We start from the raw sequence: 17,884 nt of genomic DNA, 5'->3' as shown, positions 1-17,884 counted from the left end.
TTTTTTATAGTTTTCAAAATTAAGGTCATTAGGATTTTGTCTAAATTTATTTAATTCCTCCTGTTTTTTCGTTCTCATTCTATAACAATCCAAGTCAAACCACATTTCTTTGGCTGTATTTTGAAGGTTTATTTTCTTTTTATTAAAGCATATGTAGTCCTTTAAAATCGTCATCATTAGCTTGTATATTTTTTCACTATTAGTATCCGTTATTTCCGGGATGGTAAGCATACGGTTTTCAATCTCTGTTCGGTATTTTGAAGTTTTATATTTTATTTTTGGGCAATTTTTAAATTGATTAATAATCTTCTTTGAGGGAGATAGTAAAAATTTAGTTAATGTAGGGAAGTGGTCCGATATATCATATGAAGTTATCATGAATTCCATGCAACAATCCAGAAGTAGATCAGAACATATTGTAAGATCAATTGTAGATTTACCAGTGTGGGTTAAACAGGTATATTCAACAGGGAGATCAGATTTAATGTGTTCGTTCAGTATAAATAGTTTGTATTCAGTTATTAATTCTATTAATCTTTTTCCCATATAGTTAGCCTGTTTGTCCTTAGATTTCTGGTAAATATAAATTAAGTGGTACATGTGATACCCTTATATTTGGTGTCCATCATTTCACCAATTCTGGAGTTAAGGTCTCCTAGTACAATAATGCGTGGGGTTATGTGGTACCATGTATCAATAATTTTAAAGATTTCATTGAGGATAGTTAGATCACCAGGCGGCACATAGGATAACATTATCACCAATAGATTATTATTCTTATTTAGTAGTTTATTTTTATTTATAGAAATGAGGAGTAGGATATAATTAGTAGCTTTTTTTACTTGAACTGTTTTACAAAAGTCTTTTTCTATCAATATACAAAGGCCTCCACTTGGACGTCCTGGACCTGCTGCTTTACTTGCTAATATGGATTCTACAATAAATTTATTGGAGAAATTAGATGTATAAAAATAATCCGATGTAATCCAAGTTTCTGTCATAGTAAAAATAACTGGTTTAAATTTAGCCAGCATGAAGTTAACAGATGAAGTTTTGTATTTAAGTCCTTGACAGTTCCAGTTTATAACAGAGATTGGGTAATTGTTTTCGAGGTTAGAGGGACTTTGTGTTTGGCTTTGATATATAGTGTATCAGCTGGTAGAGTCCATTGAGTTAGAGAGTGGTAAAAAAGAATCTACATACACCAGACTTTTCGCCTTAATATTATATGTAATTTTTTCTTTTCCTGTTGTTATAATATCATTGTGTAATTTAGCATGTGGATTTAATTTTCGTATTTCATATAGTGTTGGAAGTAAGTTTTTTCATCTTATCCTTGAGTTTTTTGTCAGGTCTGGTGATATTAGGGTATCTCCCCAATCTTTGAGTTGATTTTGTTGTTTTTTACGAATGTAGGTAAAAAAGACAGAATTTCGAAGTTGATTATTATTAAAAATTATTTTTAAGGTCAATTTCGGTAAATTTGTTGTTGGATTACCTCTAAAATATCATCCTGAACCATATTGTGAATGTTTAGCATAGAAACAATAAAATTATAAATTTCTTCTTTAGATATATCCATCGAATTGGAGTAATTGTATAATATAATATTATTATGATTAAAATCATTAGTTATAGTTATAATAGTTTTAAATTGTGTAAAGTCTTTTTTGATTTGCAAGATATCAATCTGTTGATGTAAATTAGTAATTTGTTTCTCCATCTTTGTCATTCTTTGGTTTCACGTAAATTTTTGTGGATTAAGTTCAGTTCCTCCTTAATATAGGTAATTTGGTTAAAAAGTTTATCATTAGATACCCTTATTAGATTGAAAATTTTGTTCCATAAAACTGTTGAAGAAGTGTCTAACAGGTTATCTGGATCTTGTACTGAGGGAGAAGATAAAGATGGCTCACCTGAGAAATCTTGAATGTTTTGTTGAGTTGAGTCTTCACTGGTAGTCACATTTTCCTCGCAAGTAACATGTAGGTTTTTATCCATTTGTAAATTAAAGTCCATAATAAGCTTGGAATTTGTTGCTGTGAAGTCATTATGTTTGCTCACTGGTTTGGTTCTGTTAAGTGGTGGTCTTCCCCTCTTGGTTGGAGAATGTTGCATTTCTATTAATATTAAACTTTTCTTATTATGGTTAGTATATCCAATTGTTAGTCTTCTTTAGCAAATCAGAAAGAAAAATGTGATAAGTCAAATTGGTAATCTAGGAATTGATGTCACAAATGAAATGTTTAACGAAAGTCACCAGCAGCTTCGACAATTGAGATACGCCCCCCCCCCCGCATTAAATAAAGTATTTATAAATTTTGTAATGAATATTTGATTAATTTTAAAAAACCTTATGCTCATAATGGAAAAAACTGAATATTAAAAGTTTAATTTCAATATCTAAAAAATAAAATATTTTATATTTTTTTTAGATATTTTTTATTTAGATATTACAAAAAATAAAAATAAATAACCACTCCACAGTAACTTAAAAAATCACACACTCAGAACCAATATACGGTGTGATAACATCGAAAAACGTCAAAAAAACAAACGTTTTCAAACCCCTTCTGGGCTCTACTTCAGATTCTTAACGGTTTTTTAGATGGAAATTTGATTAACGAATGCCATTAACTAACAGTTCAATCTTGAGTTTGAACAATTTACAAAAAATTAGGTCACACATGTGCAACGTGTCAGCCTGCCCAGATACAATGAGCGGCTAGAGCGTGCTGTAAATCTACTCTTGCTAGGCCAATGACAAAACCATCTCCTCTTTAAAATTTATGCATGTGGTTGTGATGGAGGATTTAAAGATGTGCATAGCCTCTAACTATTTGAGGTGTTCATTGGGAGGTGCAGCGAGGAGGAGATTGGCCTGGGTAAAGTCGGCTACTGTGTCTGGATCTGTTACATAAGTAGCAAGAGCCATGGAGGTTCTCCCGTGATGAATATCCGTCTGATGTCCTTGCATTCTAATTCATCCATGGGCATCAGAATCATACAAATAAACTTTATTTGTGGCACTAGTAACAGGTTTGAATAGTTTGTTCCTTTATCCAAATGCTCTTCTTTCTTGATTCACCGTTGGGCATCTGAAAAAAATACAAAAATTGAAGTCAGGACCTGCTTGTAGAAACAGTCTCATCTCAACAATCAACAAAACTTCTGGTAACAAAGACTGGGTGATATGGGAGTACAGTCACATGACATGGAAGTTTAAACTCATCACGTGGTGTGATATCTGAGATCGATCTGATGTCTGAAGACAAATCAGATATTCAGATTGGCCTTTCAGATCAAAGTATCACTGCTGTCCGATGCATCTCCATTTGTCGAGATGGCAAGTTGATACCAACTAAATATCTAATTCTGACATTTAACAAGCCAACATTGACATCTTTTATTACAGCAGAATATCTATGCTGTCCAGTTTGTCCGTATGTTCCAAACCCACTGTGTTGCTTCAAATGCCAGAGGTTTGGACAAGATGCTTGTGAACAAGCATCTTGCCAAGGGAAAAGTGTATGCACACAGTGTGGAACCAAAGATCACGAGAGTACTGAATGCACAAGTACCCCATGCTGTGTGAACTGTAAAAATGCCCATCCTGCCTACTCCCAGAAATGCCCTGCATGGCAACGAGAAAAAGAGATCCAATGGGCGAAAACTGTTAACAATATACCATACCCAGAGGCTTGTCACATGGTCACTTCAAGTGCACCAATGAAACAGAAGACATTTGCTGCTGTTTTGAAATTCACAAAGATGTGTAGGGTTTAACAGATATTTCTGTTTCTCCAAGTAAATCTCTCAATTGCCATGCTAAATGTTTACTGATTCCATCTACGCAAACAACAGAAAAGAAGAATGCTAAGATGAAAACATCTCTACCTAAAACATGGGCAATAACATAAAATGTGGGTTCTAAGAAGGCAAATAAGAACCCATTTAACAAACAAAAAGTTGATAGCAACCCTCTCTAAAGCTAGAAAAGAAAAACAGAAGCTCAATCTATGAGTGAGTTCTCTGACATCTCTGATGAAGAGTCTAATATGGAGGTTACAACAAACCTCATCTCCAAAAGAAAAACCACCTGTGAAATTAAAGAGGGATACTTTTGCAATGAATGCTGTCTCAAGCACATAATAGATTATAAAATAATTCAATGGAACTGTCATGGTTTCCGCAACAACTTCCCTGACATTAAACACCTGACATCATCTATCCCATCTCTCCGAGTGGCACTCCAGGAAACACATCTAATACCCGGAGAAAGAATTTCTTTAAAAGGATTCAGTCTCTACTGCAAGGATGATGATAGCCACAACTGTGCCAGTGGAGGGGTGGCTATACTGGTTTCACACAACATCCCATCCTTGCTGGTACGAATAACCACAGACTTGCAAGCAGTGGCAGTCTGGATTTCAATTGGTGTAACTGTCACAATTTTTTCTATGTACTTGCCACCAGATGTCAGAGTCAATGAGTATGAATTAGATGCTTTGGTTGAACAGCTACCGACTTTCCTTCTACTCAGTGATTTCAATAGCCACAATTTAATGTGGGGCAGTCCCAACATCAATTTGTCAAGGCACAGTCATTGAGAGACTTATGGGCAATCACCAACTGTATTGTATCTATTTAATCTTGGAGAAGTGACATACTTCCATGCCCCAACAAGAACATTCAGTGCCATTGATTTATTATTAGCAACCCCAAACCTGTTTCAGCAATTACATGGAAAGTTGGATCTAATCCACTTTCCAGTAACCACTTCCCAATATTTCTAAAATACCAAGGCAGAGAAAGCTGTGAATCCACCAAGCTGGAAACTGGAGAAAGCTGACTGACATGCATTTTCCTCTAGGGCCATTTCCTCTCTGAGGAAATGATCAAAATGGTCAATTTATAAAACATTTTATTTATGGTTTTTTTTTAATAAATGAATTATAAAAATGTTTATTGTTTATTGTGAATGAAAAATGTTTTTTCATTGACTCCAATAAGAGCAGTGTTTTGTTTGAAACTTGGAATGCAAGTGAATGATTGTTCTGTTTCATTCATTATTTTAAAAATTTTTAAAAATTCTCTTCTATATATATAATTGGTATTTCTTGCTCTTATTTTATTTTATATTTTTTGTTGTTGTTATCAATCTTTAGTTTACAATCGTTTTGCAAATATTGATAGAAAAATTAGAAAAGCCAAACAACCACTGGATTAGATTGGGCTACTTTTCTGAAATTATATTTAATTAAATTCTAAATTCTTTTCTTCCAGAATATTCTAAATTATTTAATAAATATCAATTTAATTATAATTATTAAATTTAATAAGAGATGACATCTAATGCATCACTCTAGTGACAAATTATTTATTTATTAATTAATTAAATATAATCACTGAAAAGTAACCCAATGTAATCCGGCATTTAGCTTTACAAATTTATTGGGTTTCATAATGCTTGTTTATGAAAAATTAGAATAACTTAAAAAGCTGTAACAGTTGTTGCTATTTTAAAATGCCAGAGATTAAAGATTAATTTTCAATTTGTTAATGTTAATTTTTAGAATTTGTATGGAGAAAATCTAAGAGAACTTTTTTAAAGTTTGGTAATTGGAAATGATTAATACTAACTTAATTTTAATTTAGAATTCTGTTTTTCACTCTTGATCTTACTTCAGATCTAAACTATTTTCTAGTTTTTTAATTTTGAAAAATTTTCATCTATTATGTATTTTGATGAATAAAATTATTTTAAACAAAAAATACAAGCACTTTTATTTACATTTAAAAAAATATTATTTATTTGGTTATCTGTTATATTAAAAACTTTAAATTTTATAGTATTTTAAAATTAATAAATAAATTTATGATTGTATTTAGGTTATCCATTTTATGAGAAGTTGTTTAGCATATGCTGCAGGAGTATCTATCGATGAAATATACTTAAAGAATAATTGTACAAATTCTGTTTTGATTACAAAATATATAAATGAACTTTTAAATGAAGAGAAAACAATGGAGTTAACAACTATAGACCAGTATCTTGCATTTATTATTCAGTTAATAGAGAATCAGCCTGGTAAGTTTTATAATTAGGGAATATTATATATAATAAAATATAAACATAAGAACAAGTTGGCAGGTTAATCCCTAGATCTTAATAAAAAGAGATGTTATATGTAGATAGTAATGATACTTTTATTATAGAATTAGTTATAGAATTATAGAATAGTTATAGTAGTAATAGAATTAGAGGTAAAAATAAAAAAAGTTGTCGAAATGAAATAAAAAAGAACAGAATGTTTGTTGATGAAATAAGATGATAAGATTGTAAATGAGTGTGTTAATTTTCAAAGAATATTAAAGCAAAAAAATATTAAACATTTAGCTATTATGATAAATTTTTTATATCAAATTTTGTATATTATTATTTAATTAATGTCAACATCTTGTCATAAGGAATTAAAAAGAAAGACTAAGAATAAATATGATTTTTGAAAAATCAATTGTCAAAACTGCATAACTGGAAATTTCAAATATATGAACAATTTAGGTACCCATATTAAAATTATTTCAAATATTCATGTAACAAAAAGTGGTACCAAGATGTAAACATTTTCTAACAGTTCAATACTATTAATGATCACTTAGAAACTTACAAATAAACTTTATTTGTGGTTTCTATGTGGTTTCATATTTATATAAGGAAAAAATATACCCGAGAATTTTTAATTTTAAAATAGTCTACTGCCATAAAAACATACATAGCAAAGGTAAAATATAATAAATTTGTTAATATATTTTTATCCATGTCAATCATTAGATACTTAATATGAGCAATTTTTACTACATATTAAAAATATTTTAAAAAATCTTTTTTCTTGCTTTTCAGATTCTACAATTGTTTTTTATTGTTTAGAAGTTATTGCTGCATCAACAGAAACTATAATTAATAAATACAAAGATCATTTCTTTCTTTTTAAGGTTAATAGATTTTTTTTAATTAAAAAATAATTTTTATAAAATTTTACTATGAATTAATGCCTTTGATATTAGGCTTGTATTGTCTTTAAAATTAAGAAATTTTTTAATGTAGTGGAGCATAATGACACAATGAAATGCAAATTAATCCTTTGAAAAATCAATATTACATTTTTGTGATTAATTTATCATTTAAAAATAAAATAGTATATTCACTTTTGCATGTCAAAATATTAGAATAAGAACACAAATCACATGGAAATTGTTTTATGTCAAACAATATTGTATTTGAATATAGTCAGTACTTAGTAGGGCATTCTTTGAATATAACTATAACATGTATTCATTGGATCATGGATTCTATGAGTCAATGATAGTCATCAGGCATCGTGAAGCTTCAAGCAAGGCATACTTTGTTTTTTAGATTTTGCCATTGCAAGATCTAAAAGACAAAGTATGCTTTGCTTGCAAATCCTACAAATTCTCTGTGAAATTTGCATCTGGGGAATTTGCAGGCCAGAGTAAAACTTGGATTTCTTTGTCATTAAGCTAATTAGTGGTTGAGGCAGATTTGTATGACAGGATGAGATCATGTTGAAAAATGAATCTTGTCACTTCCTAAAAATTTTCTGATGATGGATGGTATCATGAACATTTTCAGGATGTAAGGAACTGAGTCTGAGCATTATTTTTATTTTATTATTATTTTTTCGTTTTATTATATTTTGTTTGGGGTTTATGTTTATTTAGGACGAAGGTTTCCCACCACTCTCTTATTAGTAACGAAAAAAGAAGATAAACCAACTCACGAAGGAACGAGTGCCGTAGAAAAAAATATCTCGCACATTTGCGCTGCCCAGCGGAAATAAACAGTCCGCAGAGAAAAAATGGAGGGGGGAATCCCCACACTCACTAGTAAAGAAATACTTACTAAACCATCATAACATCCCAGATAATTGTGCTAAATACTTTGTAAATGGTTTATAAGCTTTTGTCGGAAAATTAAAGCTGCCAGAAAGAAACTTAATGTTAGAAAACTAAGTATGTAAATAAGGAAAGTAACCCAGCTGAATTGTGACGTCACCTCACAGCATAAAACCAGTATGCTAACCGAAGAAGGACGAGGTGATTTCCAGAGCGAGGTGATTCCTGGTCGAAGTCCAGATTGAGAATTAGGCGATCCAAGGTGTTAAAGAGGAATTCAATTTGACGATAATGAAAGGATTGAGGAAACAGGTTCCTAGTATAGTGAGGTGATGGATAGATGTTTAGTTCATAAGAGATTTTGTTCATAGTTCCTAAGTATTTGATTTGTCGAATTTTCAAAGGGGAATTAAGATTAAGTTAAGCTAAGTAGCTGAGTTTTATTGTCGGGTTGACTTGTTGATTTTCGTTAATAAATTTTGTTTTGGATTATAGACAATTGTACATAGTAAATTCTATTTACTAATTATATATATTTGAAACTTTTTCTTTGACTTGATATTTGTCGTTATTCTTACTAATATTTTCGGTGCACGCATAAAAGCCCAGGCCTGGCAAACTAATCTCGAATCCGCGTAAAGTACCCGTTAGGTTAACGGAAGTTTTACTGGCTGCAGTTAGTGTCGGTTTCCTAAGATACTAAAAATAGTACTTTACAAGGATTTCTGGGTACACTTGAGAATACATAGTGGTATTGACTATATATAATTCTCCTAATCCTTCAGCATATATGCACTTCCTATAATGATACTTCGTGGAAATTTTACATTTTACTTGCAGCAGACGGAACTGTAGGTTTTGTGTTTTATTTGCCTCAAACAAGGGCCTTGTTACCAAAACAGATTTAGAACTTTCATTCAGAAACAGAATATTGGATTACTGTTCAACTATTCAGTGTTCTTGCTCTTCATCCATTCCATTTCTTTTTTACTGAGCAGAATTGCGTTGTGGCAGAGTATGGAATTAGAATCCACTTCCAGTTCTACACCATGGAGTACTAGTGGATACATTAGCTTTCACACATTGTGATATATAATTTGCTTAGCTCTGCAGTTGATTTGAACCTGTTTTAATCAAGGCACTGTTGTCCCTTTCTGTAGTTTTTCTCTTGTGATCCAAATTTTTTCACTTGACTTCCGTTGCATATGCTTTGATACTGATGAATGTGAAATGTTAAGGGTTTTGTAATATCGTCCAGCTTCCAACCTTCACCAGCCATGATCTCAGGTCTTCTCCAAAATGTCCTGCTTGGCCTTGAAACTGTATTCACTAAACCTACTTTGCTTATATATTGAACATTTTGCAAATTTTTATGTAAATTTTTTGGACTAACAAAACTAAAACTACTGAATTTGGTTCTTATTTCAATATTTTGAAATACAAAAGTGTATATTCTCTATTTTTAAATGAATAGTGTTGTTTCATTTGTGATTTATTTAATTTTTTAAGAGATTAATTTGTATTTTATGTCATTATGCTCTTCTACATTAAGCTTTTAGTGACTAGGTGTATTTGCAAGGCATGATTATTTAGCTGCCATATTTAATTAAAGCAAGGAAGACTTTGAAGGAATATTTTAGTACTTAAGGTTTTCTTTAGATAAAAAAGAATTAAACTATTTATTAGAATAGTTATGTTGAAAACTTCTACTAATATTTTTACATTTCTTTCTTAGAAATTAATGTTTTCTAGTCGTGAAGAAATAAGGGAATATGCTGCACAGATAGTATCTCTTGTAGTATCCAATGCAGATGATGATAGTTTTATTAGTAAAGTTGCTGAATTGACAAAAAGTATTAAATCCCAGGTAAGTTTATTAATTGTCTTTCATTTCTTAATCTTATTATTTTTTCATTATTGGAATTTATTATGTAATTAATTTAAAAAGGTAATAAATTTATTTAGGTAATTTAAATAAAATAATAATAGTTTACTCAAGGAGAAATTTATAAATCACAGTTCAAATTTATAGATATAATGTGGTCTTCTGTGAGCTTGCCGATAGGGGGAATTTTATTCCCTCTTGTCAGGATGGACTAAGGTCTTTGTGTATGTGGGTGACAGTTTTCAGAGGCAGAAAAGAGACAAGTGTTTCACAAAGAAACCGTTTATTTTTTGATGATTATGCTTACATATTATTGACAAGGTCCAAAAATTCTCAGTCCTGTCTGTTAGATGTCTTTGAGAGATTCTTTTGTCCAGCAATGGCAAGGTCTTGGGGTGGTAGTGAGTTGAAGTTTGTTGTTGAGAAGAAGCCCAAGATAGCGGCAAGTGAAAGCATGGAGAGAAGAGGGCGACAATCTCAGCACGTATACTTGAGAAGATCCTCATCCTTGATGGCTGAGGTTTTACAAGTTTTCAGGATCGAATTATTTCTAATTGGTCGGGCTTTCCCTTGCTTGCTCCCCTATTGGTCTCTTACCTGTATCTAGGTGAAAATTGAGACCAGTTTAGGTCGCGAGAAAGGTCTGCCCGGGATGGTTTTTTCGACACCATCCTCTTGACTCTGATTGCGCTTTATTGGTGACCTATGCTCATATTTTCACATTCTCATTTTATTTTACTTTATTGTGTCTTCAGTTTTAAATAATTTCCCTTTAAATTTTCTTTTATTCTAAAATTTTGTTATCCCCTCTATTCTTTTTGAGTGACGATGTCAAAGTCTGGTGTTGCCAACTTGACACTTATTTTACTTGTTTTCTTGATGCTTTAATGCTTTAACTTAATAAATTTTACATTTTCTTTTTATTTATTTATTTATTTATTTTTGGATTATTTCCGGGGCCTCACACTTCTGATATACTCCAACACAATCCAAAAACATAAATGTGTTTACTTTCTTTATTTTATATTAAGAACTTAGTAAAAATACCAATATTGTTAATTCTTTAAAATGACCTGGCTATATTCAAATGCAAAAATGTAGAAACAATTTTTTACCAAATAAGCAATTTAATTTTTTGTATGTCCCAAGTATAACATTTCAAATCAGAGCATATAACTTAAAACCAATTCAATAATTAATTTAAATATTTCAAATGAACAACAGTGATTATATCTAAATTAATTAATTAGTCTGGAAATAATGATTTGTTAGAAGTCTGGATAGCATAACTGGTAATGCATCTGCACAGTAAATAGTTATGGGTTTGAGTCCCACTCTGGGTCAATTTTTTCTTTTAGAATATTCTAAATTGAATTTATTTATTTCTAACTATTAAATTTATCATGATGAGATGCCAGTTTAACTGCTTACTTCTATCCAAATTACTTAATTTTTTATTAAGTAATTAGCTTTAAAATAGCTTATTATTTAATAAAAAATTTACTGCTTGTCTGAGTATTCAAATCAGAGTAAATTTGTAAATCTTTTTTTTCTAATATTAAAGTTTTGGAAAATAAATAGTTGAGAGATATTAAAATACTTTGTAAGCACAGTGGAAATACTTAAATTTTCTTATTTTTTAAAAATATTTTCCTAATGTGTTAATTATCAAAAACATTTTTTAGATTAAATGAATATACTATATATTTAATTCTGAGATGCCATTGAAAGACATAATACTGTCAATTTAAAATTAATGAAAAAATTTTGTTTATTTTTAATCTAAAATGAGCTTATAAATTTATCCATATAACTATCTACAACTTTTATTTTTAATGAAATATTAAAATGAATGAACACAACATATTTATTTATGTTTTTCAGTACTATTTCCATGCTCATTCATAACTATTTTTGAGATTTTTGGCATATGACTTTCCATAAAAATACTATATTTTTTAAAATTTTGTAACTCTGGAATAAATTAAGACTTCTACAGAATTGGGGACAAACAGTAGTATTGTGATGTCATAGTACTTCATTATCTAAAAAGTAGCTATCTTAAAGAAGAAAAATGATGTACTAGCTCTCATCATCAAGAAGTCAATCATGATTATGTGAGATCATCGGTTACAGTATTAATTATTATTTAGAATGTAGTTGCTTGTTATGGCAAAAATTCTGCTTTACTCAGGTTTTCTATGCAATTGGTTTTAAAAAAGTGTTTTGTTTTTATTTTTATGTTTAATGTATAATATTTTCAAAAGCAAATTAATCAGTTTTATTTAGACAAGTTTTGTTTTATAGAGGGTCTGTTTTACTGCAATAATATGTTATACTAAAATGCACATAGTGACATGATTGTTAATTCACAGAGCTTTCATTATGCAGAGCATATATATCACACTATCAAACAATATTACAAATCACAATTATGTAATTTGTGCAAAATATAAATTGGATCAATTTTCAATATTATTTGTGATTTTTCTGGATTTAATTTTTCTCTTGTGGTCAAAATGGGATTTTAATGGTAATATTTAAGTTTACAAAGATTTCAAAATTAAAAAATAAAATAAAATACATACAAACTTAGAGTAAATGAGAAAATCTAGAGTTTTTAAATTTAAAATGATTATTACAACTGTATTATAATTAATTTTAAAAATTTTTCTTTAGAATCTCGAAGAAAAACATGGTTCGTTAATTGCTTTAGGTTATACTCTTGGAAGGAAATTATATATTTTGAAACACAAAAATAAAGAAGCAATACAATCATTACTTCAAGCTTCTTGGGCTGCAGATGCTGTTAAATTAATAGGTTTGTTAATTATTATTTTATAGCTTAATATTTATATTTGACTTAGTATTCATTATTTGCTATTCTCAGAATTTCAATATATAAGAAAGGGTACTGAATAAATAATGAATATTATTTATTATTTTCTGAACAGCAGTTGTATTTAATTATATAATTTATCACTTAATATAGAATAATACTTACTAAAAATAATATAGAGATATAGAGCTGTAAAATAAAATTTATTTGATATATTAATATAATTTTATTTTTAGCAATATTTTAATAATTGAATTATTTCTGAATATGACATTTTTCTCTTCTTCCTCAGATGCCTTTATGGCATTTAGAGAGGCTCCTACACATTTTTACATCAGATGATTGGCATCTAATTGGAGGCAACAGATATAAGATTTAGCCAAGACAGCTTTAACTAAAGCTTTTATGAGAGTAGTTTTTGTCAGTTCCCTTTTTCAGTATCTTTTGGGATCCAAATTACTTGCTCGGGAAGCTTATTCTCTGACATTGTAAAGGAATTCTCTTGAAAGATCAATTTTCTTTAGCTCAAAGCTAGATTACCACCGTTAAGAATATTATTAACAGCTAAAATTTTGGAGTTTGAGAAAAAATTGTTTCAATAAATTTTCATAATTTTTCTCAGATGTTTGATCACAAAGGAGTTTATTTTAGGAGTTAGCCTTCAAAGTTATAGAATAGTACAAGAAAGAACACAGCTCTTAAAAATCTTCATTTTAAGAAAAAATAACTAGTTTTTTAAATCTCCAAATTTATTATTATTGTTGTTGTTAATAGTAATTCATTCAGCATATAATTGATGTAACAAATGCTAACAATTTAAACTATTGTACTGTGAGCAAGGAATGATTAAAACAATTCACATTTAATTCTTAAAGCACTGAGTATGAATGATTGTGTATTATCAGCCACATGTTGGGGCTGTTAGCATGACAAAAAGACATTTAAAGATATCCAAAAATGATGATAACTCTAACTGATTTCTGTTTACAGTAAGCAAAGTTTTTAAGTGTATTTTAAATTATATGTTTTGGAATGTGCTAATTTCAGTAACATTAAAAGATTAATAATAATATCTATGATTATAATAAGCAGGTTCTACTGTAATTCTGTAACAGACAGGAGTGGAATTAGGATATAATACAGGTAAATTAGATTGAAGATTATAGTGAGAATAAAAGAATGGCATATTAAAAGATACAGTACTGTGCAAATTAATGTGAACACATCATAATTAACACAATTTTGCTTTTTTTTCGCAGTTGGCAACACGTTTATGTCAATGTAGCGGCCACTTTGCTTTACCGATCTGACTGTTAGTGAGTAATAAGACATACCAAGCTATAGACGTGTTGGATTTTGTTATTGTTTTTTGAATTATTGTGTTTTTGGTGAAGTTAAACTGAACTGAGGCTTTATTAATTTTTTTTTTTTGAAGATGGATAGTACTCCCACAAAATGCACTAAGATTGTTACTTTGAGTGAACACACATCAATGACTCAAAGAGATATTGCCAAGGAGTGTGATGTGAGTTTAGGAGCTGTAAATACATGCTGGAGTTATTGTTTATGACTCAACCGTACGAAAACGACTTATAGAAGGTGGAAGAAAAATGGTTAGACTTCAAAAGAAACAGTTATTGACTGCTGCCATGATGAGAAAACGATATGATTAGGCAAAAAAATATGAGATGGACTGTTGAAGATTGGAGGAAAGTGTTGTTTTCAGATGAAAGCCATTTTTTGGTACAAGACAGCGATCTTGTTACGTTAGAAAAAGTGACAACAAAATAGTTACGACAGCTCATATTGATCAAACAGTTAAACATCCATTAAAGAACATGTTCTGGGGCTGCTTTTCTTATAAATGTACCGGATCCCTTGTGCCGGTCGAAGGTGTGATGAACTCGCAAAAATACAGAGACTTGTTAGAACAAAGATTGGAAGTTGAACTAAGAAAAACTGATGCCAACAATCAAGCAGTATTTCAACAAGACTCGACTCCTTGTCACGTTTTCAAGGTCATGATTAAATATTTCAAAGACAAAGAGATATCATGCCTTGAATGGCCAGGAAATTCACCAGATCTTAATCTGATTGAAAATCTGTGGGCTATAGTAAAAGCTAGACTTCATAAAATAGATTGCACAACAAAAACAAAACTGATTGAGGCTGTAATCCAGATATGGTTTTGAGACCAGCAAATAACAGAAAACTGTAATAAACTTATTGATTCCATGTCAAAACATGTTCAAGAAGTTATTAAAGCCAAGGGAGGATATATTTCATATTAAAACAATTTAAATTTGTAAGGAACTGAGTCTGAACGTTATTTTTATTTTATTATTATTTCCGTTTTATTATCTTTGTTTGGGGCTTACGTTTATTTAGGACGAAGGTTCCCCACCACTCTCTTGTTAGTAATGAAAAATGAAGATAAAACAACTCACGGAGAAATAAGCGCCATAGGAAACATCTTGCGCACTTGCGCTGCCCGGCGGAAGTAACAGTCCGCAGAAAAAAAAATGGAGGGGGGAGTCCCCACAATCACTAGTAGAGAAATACTTGATAAACCGTCTTAAACATCCCAGAAAATTATGATAAATATTTTGTAAACGGTTTATAAGCTTTGTCGGAAACTTAAAGCTGCCAGAACAGAAAGTTAATGTTAGCAACTAAGTATGTAAATAAGAGGAGTAACCCAGCTCAAGTGTGACGTCACCTCACAGTATAAAACCCGTACATTAACCGAAGAAGGAGAGGTGATTTCCAAACAGAGGTGAATTCCAAATCGAGGCGACTTTGAGAGCGAGGTAGATTCGAAAGCGAAGTATTTTTTGATAGAAGTCCAGATTGATAATTGGACGATCCAAGGTGCTAAAGAGGAGTTCGATTGACGATTTGACGATATCGAAAGGATTGAGGAAATAGTTTCTTCGTATAGTGAGGTGACGGATAGATGTTTAATTAGTAAGAGATTTTGTTCATAGTTTCTAAGTATTTGATTGTCGAATTTCAAAGGGGAAATTATTATTAAGTTAAGCTAAGTAGCTAAGTTTATTGTCGGGTTGACTTGTTGATTTTCGTTAATAAATTTTGTTTGGCTTATTGACATTTGTACGTAGTACGTTCTAGTTATTAATTAAATATATTTGAACTTTTGATTTGACTTGATATTTATCGTTATTATTACTAATTTTTCGGTGCACGCTTAAAAGCCCAGGCCTGGCAAACTAATCTCGAATCCGCGTAAAGTACCCGTTAGGTTAACGGAAGTTTCACCGACCGTAATTATAGTCGGTTCCCTAAGCTACTAAAAAAATAGTACTTTACAAATTGTATTTATTTTTTGATTCTATTCATCTTTAACCAATAAATGTTTTTTCTTTTAAATTTTCACTTGTGTTCACATTAATTTGCACAATACTGTAATTTGCAATAGAAACAAATTGCTTAATTATAGATTAAGAAATAATGGCAGAGTTTTAATTTATAAAACGATAAATGAATGTTGGTTTGAATGTTTTAATTTCATTTTATCAGCCACAAACTTTGTTTAATAGACATAGTTATTTATACTTATGTTGTGTATAACAAATTGTACATGATGTAAGTATAAATAGCATACATAAAGTATGTATAAATAATTGGTTATTTATATATACACTGTTTTTGATCTTTAATGATGCCATTTTATTTGCTATTGTTCACATAAAATGCAATAATTATTTGAATATTCAACAAACTGTATTTTTTATAGCATTTTACAAAACATTAAAAATCTACAAAATATTTAAGAGAATTTCACAAAACAATCATAAATGGAGAAATTATTTATTTTTTGGATTTTTATGTATGTTGATTATTTATGTATACACTATTTATAGTATCAGATATCAAGAATCTGATATTATAAATATAAATTTGCCCATACTAAATTTGAAATGAATGCTCTCTTCTACAATCAACAACTCTAATTTTATAAAAATACACTAGTTTTTGTGCAATTATTTTCATAAAGAGATAATATTTTTCATTTATAGATCATTAAAATGGAAAACTCTGATGATAAATACATTATTAAAATTGGGCAGACATTTGAAACTTTTGATAAATTAGATTTGTTAATCATTGACAAGTTTGCAAACATCTTTCTATTCATGACAACAAACAGTAAGAAAACATTAATTACAAATTTAATGTGGGTGAATTGTTCAATTCCTAATGCTTGATGTTGTAAAATACTAATTATGGATTCATTAGAATGAAAAATAATAGATAATTTGAAATGCCTAAAATGATTTATAATCATTCCAGTAATTCATTCATCCCTTTTTTTTGTATGCCTTTGTTTGTATATTAAGATAAAGGGAAAAAATTGCTTAAGCAGTTAAAAAAATGTCTTAACAATTGAAATGTAAACCAAAAATTACTTTCACCCGTCATAAATTAATTTTTGTCAACAAAATTTAATATTAACAAAAAAGCCAACATTTTTGCTATCGGGATACACTGCACTAGACAGTCCTGTAGTTTTCTAAACAGTTACTTTAAAAATAATTGTTAATTAGATGAGATGTTTAAATGATAATTTGCTTTGTTCCTATAGTGGACAATTGATAAAAGTTTAAGTATTTAAGGACACTTGGTTAAAATTATACTTTGATGAATTATTAATTTATAAAGTGATATATTATTAGTAATGAAATTTTAAAAATTGTTTACAGATTTCATATTGTAATGTTTAATGTGGAAAATGTGAAGTGATTCCATGTTGTTTTTATGTTAAAAATCTGAGAAATTGAAAAAAATTTGGCTAAAAGAAGAAATGAATATTTTAATTGAATGAAGTTGTCAGTGATAAATGCTATGCATGTGAATAGTAATTGTTTATATATAAATAATATTTATCAAAATATATATTAATATAAAAAATTTTTTAAAATAAATAATCTCTTTTCTTTAATGAAATACCAACAGTCACTTTAAAAATCAGGCTAAAATTGGCTAATTAAATGATTGATATAAAGTAATTTGTTATATCTAAATTAACATACTTCTGGAAGTGAAGACTCACTTAGGATCTGGGTGGCGTAACTGGCAAGTGCACCACACGGCAAGCTGAGGTTGCAGGTTCAAGCCTCGCCCTGGCTCAGTTCTTTTATTCCAGAAGGTTCTAAATTTATTTAATATTTACTTAAATTATAATTATTAACTTAGATAAGAGATTGCACCTAACGTCTACC

General features: G+C 29.7%; 1 protein-coding gene across 1 annotated transcript in view; it reads left to right on the top strand.

Moving 5' to 3' along the window:
- The window catches only part of LOC136988882 (proteasome adapter and scaffold protein ECM29), a 158,679-nt gene that overhangs the window by 65,622 nt on the left and 75,173 nt on the right, over nucleotides 1–17,884 (top strand). Inside the window, exons 15-18 of the mRNA XM_067286882.1 lie at nucleotides 5,893–6,091; nucleotides 6,905–6,996; nucleotides 9,653–9,784; nucleotides 12,482–12,623. Coding sequence (XP_067142983.1) covers nucleotides 5,893–6,091; nucleotides 6,905–6,996; nucleotides 9,653–9,784; nucleotides 12,482–12,623 — 565 coding nt within the window. The remainder of the gene's footprint in view (nucleotides 1–5,892; nucleotides 6,092–6,904; nucleotides 6,997–9,652; nucleotides 9,785–12,481; nucleotides 12,624–17,884) is intronic.

The sequence above is a fragment of the Centruroides vittatus genome, unplaced genomic scaffold (genome assembly GCF_030686945.1).
Source record: "Centruroides vittatus isolate TY-2023 unplaced genomic scaffold, ASM3068694v2 scaffold_386, whole genome shotgun sequence".
Taxonomy (NCBI): Eukaryota; Metazoa; Arthropoda; class Arachnida; order Scorpiones; family Buthidae; genus Centruroides; species Centruroides vittatus.
The sequence above is the reverse complement of the archived record's forward strand: the minus strand, read 5'-3'. Positions and strand labels throughout refer to the sequence as shown.